Raw genomic sequence first — 14,566 nt, 5'->3', positions numbered from 1 at the left:
CACAGAAAGGGTTAGAAACAGTTTGAAAAATTAATAGTAATAAAAACCTACTATATAACGCAGTTATGATTTTATGTGTGTATAAACAAGAATGATGTGGAAAGACACACATTTTCTTTTTTGAATCTTTGTATTATTTACTTAGTTATAATAAGCATGTATTTGTTTTTAATTCAAAAAACATCAAATAAAAAATTAAGTGAAAACATTTTAAAATACAGCAATTACTGCAATTTACTGCATGGAAAGTAGTTCCACAAAGAAGAACAAACCAATCTCCTTTTTTGACAATGCTGCTGAGTTGAGGGAATGATGTGGACAAAATATATGTTGACTTTACCATATGTTTTCGGGTATGTTAGTAAAATATGGGCTGAATGAAGCATGGTTAAATGACTTTGAAAGGAGAAGAAAGAGAAAAAATCCACCCACTATAAGCCTGAGCACCTGCTGACTTTAAATTCTCATCTCTTGTTGAAATGGTTACTCTTCAACTCTATTCAAAGACATCACTGCACACATACACATATACAAATTACCAGAAAATATGCATTTGTACACACCATCAAAGTGAAAGAGGTAACTTCTGAATATATCGACTGGTTTTCAACAGGCAGAGAGATCTGTGTAAGAGAAGCCTAACCTAAGCCAATTACAAATCAGCAAACTACCCATTTAAACTTTGTGCAAATTTATGGCAATAAATCTTCACCAAGAAAGCAGCAGGTTTCCCAGTGTCCCTGTAATGACATAAAAAGGATCTGTTGAAAGCCCAGTTAAAATGATGAGGGACATAAGAAGTTTTAAATTGTCAACTATACCAGCTACCATTTTTAACCTTCTTTTGTAAGCTGGGTTCAGAGGGAAAGCTCAGAGGTTGCAGCCTGTTTTGTGCAGCCAGAATAAGCAAACACTGAATCTATCTATTTATCTTTTTAAACAGTTCACAGATAACACAATGCTGAAATTATTAAAGTTTTACCACTAAAACTAATAATAAAAAAAGCAAATCTAGTGGTAGTTAGTGATCACAATAGTATTTTAGATATGGTTCTATTAAATATTAGTATACTCTGGTTATAAAAAGATGCTATTAGCTAAAAGAGGTATGAAAATAGTTTATAACAGTGCTTCTCAAGCTATCAGTAATGAAGAGCTCATTTTCCTCCAGTCCATCACAGATGAATATTTTAGTAAAAGAATAAAGATTACTTACTAGAAAACTGGAATTTTTTAAAAAGACAGAGAAAATATAAGCCCAGGGATCACAGGCTTGGCTAGCACAGCAGTATCAAACTGCTAGAAAGTTTCTAAACACTCAGTCTCGATCCTGTGTTTGTCTCACGCAGACCAGAAAGCAGTTCACGAACCACATCCCACATTTTGGGCAGCACTGGTTTACAACATCTGTAACACATTAAGCAGGTAGACAGTTCTCTTCCCAACTCCAGAAGTTGGACATTCAGACCTTATCATCAAACATTTTTTAATTTATTTCACTGATATGTCTCTCAAAGCATAACACTGTCTCAATAGACGTGAACTGCAAACTGTGTGGCTATCAAGCCCAGTTTCCTCTACCACCCACTTGCTGCTTCTACAGGAGAGGACAGGCATACTCCGCAGTGGCAGTCAGACCACACTGCTCCCTTAGTTTTGATTCTCTTCTGCATATTGTATTTTTAAGAAGGGTAAAAACAAACTTACTCCAGCAGCAGAAGCCCACTTTGAACTGCAAGCTCTGTAAGACAGAGGTAAAACTGAATTACTTACCAGTGAGGGAACCCAGCTAAAGCCCCAACATTCAAACCTCTATCTGCTGTCTTCCATTTGTTGTCTAGTACACAGTAACTCTAGAACTAATCTTTATATCTTTGAAAAAAAATAATGGTCAAGTGAGAAAGACAACTTCAGTAAAAGCTTAAAAATTAATTCTTTGAGTAAATCCACAAATGTGAATCTTTGGTCTGCACAAACAGAAAACTCACATAGCACAGCTGTTGAAAGGCTTGGCACTAGAATCCAAAATAAAGTTTGAGTGCCAGGTCTTTGTCCTTACCTTATCTATCCTAGCCTCACCTATCTTCTGTGGAGGTAATTCAGCACCTATCTCTTAGCATTGTTGCCAGGATTAAAAAATAATCCACCCAAAGCGCCTAGCACACAGTGCCTAGTAAATCCTCAGTAAATTTAGCTACTGTTACAAGTACTATTATAACAACATACGTTTCATCTAATCTCATTCACTCATCCATCCATCTATCCAACAAATACTTAGTGAGTGACCAGAATATGCCAAGTACCCTCATGGCACTGATATTTGTCTCCCTGGAATGTTCAGCGTCTACTTCTCAGACATTTTTTTTTTTCAGGCTAACAAGACATAAATATAACATTAAAAATCAACCACCTGACATCAAATATCTATTTTTGTTAAGATTTATCAATCATCTGGACTTTTAACAACCAATATCACAGGGTTTCATGACAAGATTCTTTCAATCTGCATTAAAAAGTCTCAGTAAATCTCATTAAAGAGATTAAGTTGATTTACTCAAAATATTTGTCTACCTATGCCTGTGTGTGTGTGTGTGTGTGTGTGTGTGTGTGTGTGTAAGTTTCCTTAAAAATGCTATTGTCCATGCTAAAGACAAAAATTAGATCCGCTCTACAAGTTTCTTGAAAATCTGAAATAAAAAGACATAGCCCAAACTACACCAGTTGCAGGCCAGTTGGAGAAGAGGTCAAACAGGATGCATGATTTTGAGCTGGCTTTGCTCCAGTTTCGTAGATTCTGGGAGGTAAGGCCCACAGCCCAAATTTCTCACATCAATCATTGTCAAGGAACAGCTATTACTGTAGAAGAATTTTAGTCTCAAAGAAACTGTAATGCCACAGAATCTCCCCTTAGCATATTCTGTAAAGTCAATACCTAGACTTTCATTTAATTCTGGCTTCTTTCACCGACTGATCTGTGAACTTGGCAGTTTTCTTATTTGGTTAAGCCTAGATCATTTTTTCTAACACTGAACAAAGAAGGTAGTTATTGCCAAAATGTAAATTCAAAAAGCAGAAAGCAGCATTCGTCTTAAATTTAACACATTTTATAGCTCAAGTGGGATAGGAGTTTCATTTCATAACTGACTGAGTCAAATAATAAATAGGATTTAAATCACTGCTGTTAAGTTTTGATGTCAAAGAAATTTAAGTAACTTCAATAGGAAAAAAAGATATTTTGCTCCTGACACATATGGGATTAGTTACAATGCTCCAATACACTTAATCAATATCACTTCTATAATATTTCAGTTGAAAGAGCATATTTCATTATTATTCTCTTAGATCTAATGCTCATTGATGGTCCATAGTTTTAAAGTTAAATTAACTACTAATTGTTGGGAAAAGGAGGAGAAGGGCAATGTAGCCTCAAGAAATTCAACAGAACGGCACTGCTCTCATCATAAAAATTAGTCATGAGAAAGTACAATGATGTAATCAAACATACAAATGTATAACAACAATTAGTGTTAACTGATAAGGATGTTTCATTTACAACATTAAGTTTTTACTTTACCAATCCAATATATATAACCAATCCGCAAGTTTTGCCACATGTAGCTGGAAGGTAATTTTTCTAAAGTAAAATGAGTGATAAAAAAGCTTAGGTGGAACAAAATTCATTTCCTCTCTCACACAAAACAAAAAAAGTTCAAAACTGTTACGAGCTGTCTACTTCCTAACACACTTTAAGTTTCTTATATTCAGGAGCATGGACCACTGCTTAATTGGAAGGCCTTCAGGTGACTTTTGGGTGCTTCAATTACAGTTCGTTTCTGCTTCCTTAACAGGAGGCAGCGCTTGCTAGAATAGGTCCAGAAGGAAACACTGAAAAAGAACTGTGATTGCCTCTGGGAAGAGGGTGCGTGAAGACAGGAATGAAAGTGAGTTGCTTTTCACTACCTACTCTTTTTCGCCTTTTGATTTGTGTACCATGTGTACCCAGCGTAATGACTGCATTTAATTAAACAAGGCTAATAAATTTAAAGGGCTTCAGTCCTCCAGTATAAAAAGTATACCATAATAATCCCAGGAGAAAGTGATTATTAACCTTCTTGCTCAAGAGGTCCTTTGGAACAAAAGTGAAGACTACGCGTTTCTGCACAAAATGTGAAACAGGAGTTTTCTTCTATCCAAAAGGAAAAGATTTTGGTTCTAACTGTTTTAAAGGCTACCCTTAAAGCAAACTTGAAAACAGTATCTACAAGCCCCTTTTTGGAGGCTAAAAACAAAAGGTAAAGAGGATCTTAAAAGCCATGCTATAGAGTTTGATTTTACTTGTGTAATGGGGATTTTCCAATGGGTTTTTGCATTTTAGGACTCCGGCTATCCTGAAGATGATTATTTACTCAGCAGCGTTGTGTGGGATGGCCAAGAACAAAACGGAATCTGTAAGACCAGTCACATGAGGATTTTGGAAGTTCAGAAAGGAGAGTAAGAAACGAACAGTGCAGACAATACAGTTATAAACTCAAAAACTAAGTAAGTGATCTTAAGAGAACCCAAGAGAAACCCTGAGGAACAATCAAAGATGATACCAGAAGCCTGGGAGACTTGGGCAGATAGTGCTATCAGTGATAGACAGGAAATACTTATTGAATTGAATCATTGTAACAAGCATACTAACATGCATACTTAATTTAAAAAAAAAAGACGTAGATTTTTAAAAATCATAACTTTCAGTTGGCAATGCTGCCAAGAAACAGCACTCCAATACTTTGTAGGTGGGAAAGTAAACTGTACTATACAACTATTCTGGAGAGCAGTTTGGCAACATGCTTAAAACGCTTAAAAACAAGCATAGCCTTTAACCCATTAACTTCAAGTGTATGTATTTATTAGCCTTTAACCCATTAACTTCAAGTGTACATATTTATTAAAGCATAAGAAAAGCACTAGAAAAGTAAACCCCAAAATCTTAAGGGTGCTATCCACCCCCATGTTATGAGCTTATAAACTAATTTACTTGTGGTTTTCTAGTGATTTCTCCAAACTTCCTACAATGAATGTATATTGTTTTTGTTTTTAAAAATCATATTTTAGCACATTACTACCGTCCCACAGATAGATAAATGTTTTCTATTTACATTAAATGAAACTAGCTGGGGACAGGGATTGAAGTATAAAAGTTATTGACAAAAAAATCTCATATTAATCACCAGGATAAAATGAATACCTGTGGCACTTAGGTACTATTTAGCGGCAAAATAAAATCTTAAAACTTTATGCCAAAATACAGCTGATATTCAGACTCTAAGGGTAAAAAAGTTTTATACTTTTACTAATACTGAGTTACCACTATTTTGCTGAACTGATTTTTTTTCTTGTTTGCTTGGGCTCAGTACCAACATCAACAAAAATACAGACTACTACTCTTGCATATACTCTTGCAGTATCCATTTCAGCCCATTCAGTTTGGATGAAACAAGTACATTTTGTCATCAAACAGATGGATATGTAAATTACACTATACTTTGCTATTAAATCTAATCTTTACAGGATATAACCATTTTATAGAATGATCTATAAACGGTATTTTACAGGAAAAAATACAGCTATTTTCTCTTTAAGTATATTTTCTCATAGCTTGCCAAATGAAATAATATCCAAGTACCATAATTTAAATGCTATATTACAAAAACAAAAGTATGAAGTAATTTCTAAGAGAAAAGCAAATGCAACCAAGTTTTCATTTAAGTGCTGAAATCAGAAGCTTTCATCTAAAAAACAATCTAAAGTAGACTTGGTAAAGTAAAAGCGAGAATATTTCACCACAAAAATAAGAACTGGGAAAAAGCCTAATGCTTTGTAGAGGCTTTTCTCCCCAATATCGGGGCTAGGACTGAGGTAAAAGTCCAGAAAAATGCTGTCAAGAGTTAATACCTGGAGTTGCTCAGCCAAACTCATGAAATCCTTGATATTAAGCAGAAGATCAAAATTTATAATTACCAGAGCTAGCTGAAGCCAAAAGTGACAAGAAAGCAAAAGATAAGAAACCAGTAATCTGACATAAAACGTACTGGGCACCCACACCTTTTAATGTCAAAATAGGCATTTGAGGAATAATGTATGCCATTTCATCTAGGCCAGATATGCTACAACTACTCAAGTTGAAATTTCTCATTATATTCCATTTGCTTGGTAAAGTACTCGGTTTGGAATCCCACTGCAGCCAATACCACCTACTAAAATCAATACCAACTACCAAAACGGTTATTGACAATGATTAAACATCAACAGGAAATTATGTATATTAAGTTTCCATTATCAAAATAGAAAGGCCATGCATTATCCTCACTTTAAAGCAGAAGAAATCAAGTCCCAGAGATGTTAATTGATTTATTAAATCATTTCCTCCACAGAAATACTGTGTTTGCTGGCCACCTTAAATTATCTCAAAATAGTTACAAAAAAGACTAATGCAGCTTGTCATCACTGGTATATATGCCATAAATACAGGAAGCACTGTCAAAAAGTTTTTTTTAAAAAGGCAATGGATTTCAATGAGCCCTCCCACAATAATGGAAGGGAATAATGCCCAGGAGGTCTTTATCCAAATCTTGGAAGCATCCTGAGATGGAAAAGTCAGGTGGACTAGGTTTGCCTACCTTAGACAGTTAAACTACCTTATTTAGGAATACCTACCAGTACTCCTCCCAACTCTCCTTAATATACCTCTTATTTTCTTCACTGTTGACTCCCCAATATCTTAATACGTGTGACCCATAGGCTAAATGCTGCCTTTTTCCAAACTTGAGAATATTTACTAAATTGACTTCTTTTATCTACAAATCTTCTCCTAGAATATGACAGATTTTTAAATACAAAGATTCTGATATATTAGCTTTCTTGTACATTTTAAAGGTCTAAGTTTATAAAAGGTCGAAGTCTCGGAAAATACACTTCCAGATGCTTGAGCAAGGAACATTGGTTTAATTATTTTGTGAACACCTTTACTTCTATTTCCCCGTATCCTGACATTCATCAAGTCACATAATCTATAGGTACCCCAGTTTCCTCACTTGTAAAATGTGGATAATAACGGTTCCTGCATCAAAGAGCTGTTATATGGCTTCAAAGATATAATATATATAAAGTACTTTGAACAGTATGTGGCATATAATAAAAACTAACATCTATTGAGTCCTTACAACGTAAGCAGCAGGTATTAATAATGGGAAGCAGAATGAATCAATGACGGCAAGATATGATCTGAGTTCAAGCTCTAAGACAGATTCACTTCATGTCCTCGAAAAGCCACCCAGTTTCTGGAGCCGGCCTGGTGGTATAGTAGTTAAGTTCGAGAACTTTGTTTCAGTGGCCCAAGGTTCACAGGTTCAGATCCCAGGTATGGACCTAGCACCACTCATCAAGCCATGCTGTGGTGGCATCCCAGATAAAATAGAGGAAGATTAGCGATGGATGTTAGTTCATGGCCAATCTTCCTCACAAAAACACACACACACACACAAAACAACAACAAAGAAAAGCCACTCAGTTTCTATGAGCGATTGAATCACATGTATAATCCAGCTAATACTGGTTCTATCTGCTCCTGGAGCTCCTCAGATATAATAATGTATGTCAAGTGTTTTTTTATACTATATAAAGACAAAATATTATTTATAAGCAATACATCTTACTTGCCAAAGCAAAATATAAATAAGCAATCAAAATGTCATAGTGCATATTTAATTTAATCCTCATTCAGAGTGTACTTAGCCTTGTGTTAGAAATAATGCTAACAAGACTGCTTCTCTGGTTTTGCGTCCCTAGCAAATGAAAAGCTAGAAATCAAGGGGGTAAAAGACATAAATTTAACAACAACAGGAATAAAAGAAGGCAGCCAACTGGAAAGATAAATTACTCAAGACATCTAAAATTCAAAGACAGGGGACACTGATTATAGAAATAAACAGAAGTAAATACCCCAAGGGATTCTTGAGGACTCCTGTCTAGTATGGGGCAATAAATTACATTCTCAATAATAATACTAAGTCATCAAAACATGGTTACGCTGTGTTCAATATTCTCTGACTAAAGATGCAGAAATTTATGTAATATACTTTAGAAAGATTTATAATTAAAAATGGCTAAAATGTAAAAGTTTTGGAGCTTGACAGAGTTTCTAGTTATCTGACTGAAATATTCACACATGTGAAGCAACTGATTTATTCTCCACTGAAGTCAGAAAATTGAAAGGAGCCAAGAGCCATACAATCGTGTTGTTGTTAAAACATTAAAAGACCAAACTATCTTCCACTTGAGACTAGGGTTTCAGACAAAAGCTTCCATTTCAGGGAGTTTAACAAGCTGTTATCTAGACTCTGTAACTTCATACAGTGTGTCAAAAAATATATACAGTGGTACATGTCACAGCCCAGTATAAGCCCTTTACAAATCTGAATTATTCATTTCAGCTCACAAAGAACTTCCACCAACATTTTCTCGTTGGATCTGAATAACTATCAGGTAAATAAGGCAGAGATAACATCTACGCTCAAAGCTGTTGTGAGGATCAGACATAATCTAACCAAACTTTCCTGCACAGGGTCTTGTAAATAGTAGGTGCTCGATTAACATGAGTGATTTTTCTTAAAGATGAGACAGTGATGCCTAAACAGACTAAGAAATATGAGTAAGTTTATAAAGCTAACTGGTCTCCCAGTCTCACTGCTGTGCTCTTTTCTCACCAACAGACAAGTAATTTCTACACAGCACTTACTAACCCAGTTTCCTCATGATTCATAGTCAAGAAAATTTGTGTATTAATTAATTCACCCATTGGAGTGCTTTCTATGTGTCACTCACTGTTAGACACTTGTAAATATGGCAGTAAACAAACCTGACATTGGTCCTACTCTCAGAAAGTTGATTTTTTTTTTTTAAAGATTTTATTTTTTTTCCTTTTTCTCCCCAAAGCCCCCGGTACATAGTTGTATATTCTTCGTTGTGGGTCTTTCTAGTTGTGGCATGTGGGACGCTGCCTCAGCGTGATTTGACGAGTAGTGCCATGTCCGCGTTCAGGATTCAAACCAACGAAACACTGGGCTGCCTGCAGCGGAGCGCGCGAACTTAACCACTCGGCCACGGGGTCAGCCCCAGAAAGTTGATATTTTAGTGTGAGAAGACAAACAAACAAAAATTTCAGACAGTAACAAGGGCCCAACAGGGTGATATAAGGGTCAGTAAGCTAATGGGGCCACTTTAGATCAATCAGAAAGTCCCTATAAGGTAACATCTGAGCTAACACCTGAATAACAAAAAAGTATACGTAAGTCTGACTTTTTCATTCTTAACAACATACTCTACTTTATTTCCAGTAAAAGAGGAATGAGGTAGCTAACAATTTTAAATAGTAAGATAACGTTTTACACAAAGGTGAAAACAAAATTTAAAAGGTAATAAATTTCAAAGGCAATGGGTTTTAAGCACTGGACCTATGGAAGACAGAAATGTTTTACACTTTAGTCTTCCGATTATCATCTCAGTAAGTAAGGAAAAACACATAAACAGTAAACCATTAGTTAACAGTCTATGATCACATGCCAAAACAAGCAATACAAGCTGTCATCATAAAAAGAATAGAGAAAGGAAGAGATCAACGTGGACCAGAGCAGTACTTCTCTAACATTAATTTGCTATAAATCACCTGATACAGTAGGTCAGGAGAGGGGCTTGAGACTCTGAAATACTGTATTTCTGCGATTCTAAAAAGCTACAAAGTGAGGCCAATTCTGCTTATCTAGCTGGTCCAGGGACCATATAAAAGGTATGCTGTACATAAGAAAGGTAAGATTCAAACTGGTTTAGGGAAAGAGGTGGGTTTTACCAGTTCAACATGAAGAATTAGCTTGATCTTATCTAGGAACAATGAGACCACATGACTACAATGAAGATCCACTCCTCCATTCCAAAAGGATATAGTGAGCCCTGACGCTCTACAGGGAACATTAAAAAACACATTCGCAGGGCTGGCCCTGTGGCCGAGTGGTTAAGTTCGCGCTCCGCTGCAGGCGGCCCAGTGTTTCGTTGATTCTAATCCTGGACGTGGACATGGCACTGCTCATCAAACCACACTGAGGCAGCGTCCCACATGTCACAACTAGAAGGACCCACAACGAAGAATACACAACTATGTACTGGGGGGCTTTGGGGAGAAAAAGGAAAAAAATTAAAAAATCTTTAAAAAAAAAACAATCGCAAGTCTACTGGAATGAATAATCAAAAGGTTATTGAGAGATACTGTTTCACACAAGGAAAACAAGCCATGTAATTGTCCATGAACAGTCAGATGAGGAAAATTATGTTATATTCATACAATGAAATGCTATAAAGTAAAGAAAATAAGTAAAAAACAAAAAAGCAGAGATACTCACTCTAGAATGGACTAATCTCAAAATCGTGGTGTGAGATATGCATATGTATGACTCAAGACACAGGAGAACATATACTATGATTTAATTCAAATTTCATTCATATTAATTAATATAAACAGGTAAAGCTAGATGCTGCCTTACTTGGTTGAATTTTTGTTCTTTTAACAGATGTTTATACACTCTAGTTCAATAGTTAATCAGTTTTTCCTCATCAGAAAAGTAAAGGGACTCCTTTAGCTAAGCACTTTTTGTTTTACTCTTTATCCTCTGAACCACGTAGTGACTGTTGTCATCACAGCCCCACAGTCACTTAATAGAAAGTGGAATGTCTGTAGCATTTCTTCCTGCTCATTTCAATGAGTGCTATTCTTTTCTGGTTTGCGTCCCCCCAACACAATACTTCTTGTACCCTCTTATTAATCCTTCGTCTTTAGATTCTAGACCAGTGGTTCTCAAACTTCACCTGCATTAGAACCACTGGAAGGCTTTTATAACTCAGATTGCTGGACTCCATCCCCTAAAGTTTCTGACTTGGTAGGTCTGGGGAAGGGCCAGGGAATGTGCATTTCTAACAAGTTTCCAGGTGATTCTGACGCTGCTGGTCCACTGCTTTGGGAACCACTGCTCTGGAGATAAACTAAAGGGGTTAAAAGTTCCAGTTTGAGAGTGTGTTATAATCCCTGCTTCACGCCCCTTCCAACTGGGTAACTTCTCAGCCAATAAAGCTCCCTAAACTTCACTTTCTTAACGTTAAGATGAGCTTAGCAAAACATCCCTAGCAGCTAGCAGCGTTGTTAAAAGGAAAAAAGGGGATCATGTTTATTAAACATTTGAAAGAAAAGTGATTGTGATGAGGGTTTTTGTTGTTATTACTTTTTATTTCCTCCCTAGAACTCAATTTTAGGAGCTTCTAGTTGAATCATGAAGGATCCTTTAAGCACCCGATTTGGTTAAGGAAAATGTGTCTGTTTAGAAAATAAGAAAATAAAATCTTTGGGAAGATCTTGACAAGATAACAATTCCAAAATTCATCTGGATGTGCACAAAGATAGCCAAGAGAGATTTGAAAGGTGGTTCCTCGTCTGATTGGTGTTTTATCCCACCAGATATTAAGACATGTTATAAAGTCACGATAGATAAAGCAGCGCAGCATTGGCTTAGGAAAGTGCAGATAGATTAAAGGAGGAGAGTAAGAAATTCTATGCCACACACAGACACACTCATGTATGTGATTTTAAGTCAAGAGGGAAACATGGACAATTAAGTGATGTTGGAGCAATTAACTACTGATTAAAAAAAAAGGCAAAGCTAAGCAAATTGTTTAGGAATACTCTGCGGTGAAATTACAAAGAAAACCAAGAAATCATGGAAACAAAGCTCACAACAGTGATGATATGGTGGGGAGAAGGGATGGGAGGAAAAAATGAAATAGGAGAAAGGGCTTCAAAGGTACTCATAACATTCTATTTCGCAAGTTGAATGATAGGTAACTGGATGTTTATTTTCTGATTACTTAAATTATGTATTTTAGACAATATTTTGCATATATATTTTGAAACTTTTTACTGTTCTCTGCTAATGCTATCAATGATCTTTTTAAAAACTAAGACAGAGAATTGGTGGCAGATTCTAATAGCAGTGAATCAAACAAAGAACAGACCACAACAAATACAGATGATTCTCTAACCACTGACTTCAAGAGGGAAAAAGTGCGGACTAAGACGGAACACAGAGTGCTAAGTAAAAAGAGACAGAACTGAACATTTTAATATAGGAAAGTCCTGACAATGTTCATATGATAAGGGAAAGGTAATACTAAAGATACAGAAGAAGTGATGAAACAGAACCAAAGGCAGGAAACGAAAAGTTCAAAAATACAAGAAGAAAAATTGGTCCTGGCCACTATCAAGGTGCCAAGAACAAATGTGATTAAACATCAGGCTAAGGAAATAGTCCTGTGCGGCTGGAATGTATAGTTCCTGTGAAGGTTGGAAATAGTAGCAAATAAACCTAAACACAAAAGCAAGGACAACATCTTGGTGGGCCTTAAATTCACTGCAAAGTCAGTGAAAACATTTCAGGAAGGAAGTTAACAAGATCTGAACTTCTACATTAAGTGAATGTTTTAATAAAAGTATGAAGGATGGACTGAAGAGGGCTAAGAGAATAAGACAAGATGCATTTAAATAATCTATAAAAGAAGATATCAAGACATGAACTAGGAATAACACAAAAATAAAATGAAATCTTTTATTCATTCATTTATCCCATCTATGTCAGTTAACAGGTTCAGTACTGGGAACATAACAGGTGAGAAAGCTTAGTCCCTGCCTGCCCTCAGTTGCTTACATTCTGGTGGGAGAGAAAAACAAGAAAACAAACAAGATAGTTACAGGCAGGGAAGACTGCTATGAAGGAAATATAGGGTGGCGTGATGGAGAGTGGTGGGGAGGGGTCTACTTTTGACAAGTTTGTTAGGCAATGTCTTTCTTGAGATGGTGTCCTTTAGACCAAGACATAAAAGATCAAGAGAAGCCACTGAGAAGGAAGAAATATTTGAGAAAGTATTTCAGGCAGAGAAAACAAAGAAGTGAAAGGTCATTGTGACTGGAACCTAGAAGAAAGTATAAGGTGAGTATGGGGAAAGAGACAAGAACAGCAGGACCTTGAACTGTGGTAAGAAGTCTGTATTTTATTGTAAGTGGATACAGCTGGTGGCATATAGAGGCAAAGCAGATGAATTTGATATATTTTGGAAGTGGAACCAACAGGATTTGCTAAGGGACTGGAAGTTGAGGGTAAAAAACAAGAACAACTGTAGGTTAAGGCCTAGGTTTTCTGACTTGTTCAAATGGATAGATGGTAGTTCCACTTACTAAGATGGGAAAGACTGAGATAAGACCAAGGAGGGGGAGAAAGGAAGGAGGAAGGGAAGTCACTAATTTTATTTTGGACATGTCAAATTTAAGGTGCCGATAAAATAGTCAAATAGTGATGTCAGGCAGACAGTTGCATATTCAAGAGCAGCAGTGAAGAGCCAAGTCTGGCAAGAAATATAAACCTAAGAATTATGAGAATATAAAGAATATTTAAAGCCATGAGAAAGGATGACGATACCTTAAAGAGAGTCTACTCCTATAACGACTACAAACAGTAAGAGCAACAGCTAAAATAAAATGGTAGCTTGCTTTGTCCCAGATATTGTACTAGTTATAAAGACATATTCAGCGAATTTTAATCCTCAACACAAGTCAGATGAAGAAAATGACGTTCAAAGAGAATAACTAACTTGCTCAATGTTACTCAGCTAATTTTAGAGCTGAGATTCAAACTCAAGCAGTCTGGCTCCGGAGGTGTGCTTTTATACTTTGTTACACTATGCCAAGCAGAGCGTGGACAGAAGGAAGACGAAACCCAAATCCTGAGGCACGCCAACATTCACAGATAAGGAAAGGAAAAGCCAACATAAAAGATGTTTATTGCAAGCGCGCGGTTTGAGGTAAAGCGCTGCAACACAGGCTCAAGAGTGGCTACAAAGTGCATCTCCACTTGGGAAGTTACTCATGTCAGATTCCAACAGAGAAGCAATGAAGTTCACCTTACTCTCTCCTCGCAAAAGCCCTAAACTAGAGTCCTCGCTTCTTCTCTACACCTCCGTCACCCACCTGTCTCCATAAGACTCTTCCTCCAACTCTCCCCTCCCTGACATCTCAAAACAAGACCCCAAGAATCCGTCACACACAACCCTAGCTTCTATCCCCTTTCTCAGCCCTTATCTCCCCCGTCAGAAGACAAAGAAGACTGTTGCGTCTCCCGAACAAAACGAGAAGATAAAAGAGGAGGATTTTAGGGGAAAACCTTGGCCCAGCCTCACTAAGTCCAGAGGAGAGGCTGCCTGGAAGCGCGGATGGCGGGACGGGGCTGGGAACTGAGCTGCCCACGTGTGCCGGGGGAGACAGAACTCCACTCACCAAGCCATCGATCTGCACTTGCTTCACGGCCGAATCTCCGGAGCCGCCTTTGCCTTTGCCTTTCCCTGCCGGGCCGGAGGTGGAGCTGGAAGATGGGGTGGCAGAGCCGGTGCCTTCCTTGCGGGACGCCATCTTTTCAGCCGGACAGGAAGAAAGAGA

The 14,566-nt window shown here is 37.0% G+C and overlaps 1 protein-coding gene across 1 annotated transcript in view; it reads right to left on the bottom strand.

Moving 5' to 3' along the window:
* The window catches only part of EIF3H (eukaryotic translation initiation factor 3 subunit H), a 95,881-nt gene extending 81,315 nt beyond the window's left edge, over window positions 1-14,566 (bottom strand). The window contains exon 1 of the mRNA XM_046642647.1: window positions 14,408-14,566. Within this exon, the coding sequence (XP_046498603.1) occupies window positions 14,408-14,539 (132 nt within the window). The 5' untranslated portion in view covers window positions 14,540-14,566. The remainder of the gene's footprint in view (window positions 1-14,407) is intronic.

This window comes from Equus quagga, chromosome 16 (genome assembly GCF_021613505.1).
Source record: "Equus quagga isolate Etosha38 chromosome 16, UCLA_HA_Equagga_1.0, whole genome shotgun sequence".
In the NCBI taxonomy this organism is placed as follows: Eukaryota; Metazoa; Chordata; class Mammalia; order Perissodactyla; family Equidae; genus Equus; species Equus quagga.
This window is presented reverse-complemented; position numbering and strand designations above follow the sequence as displayed.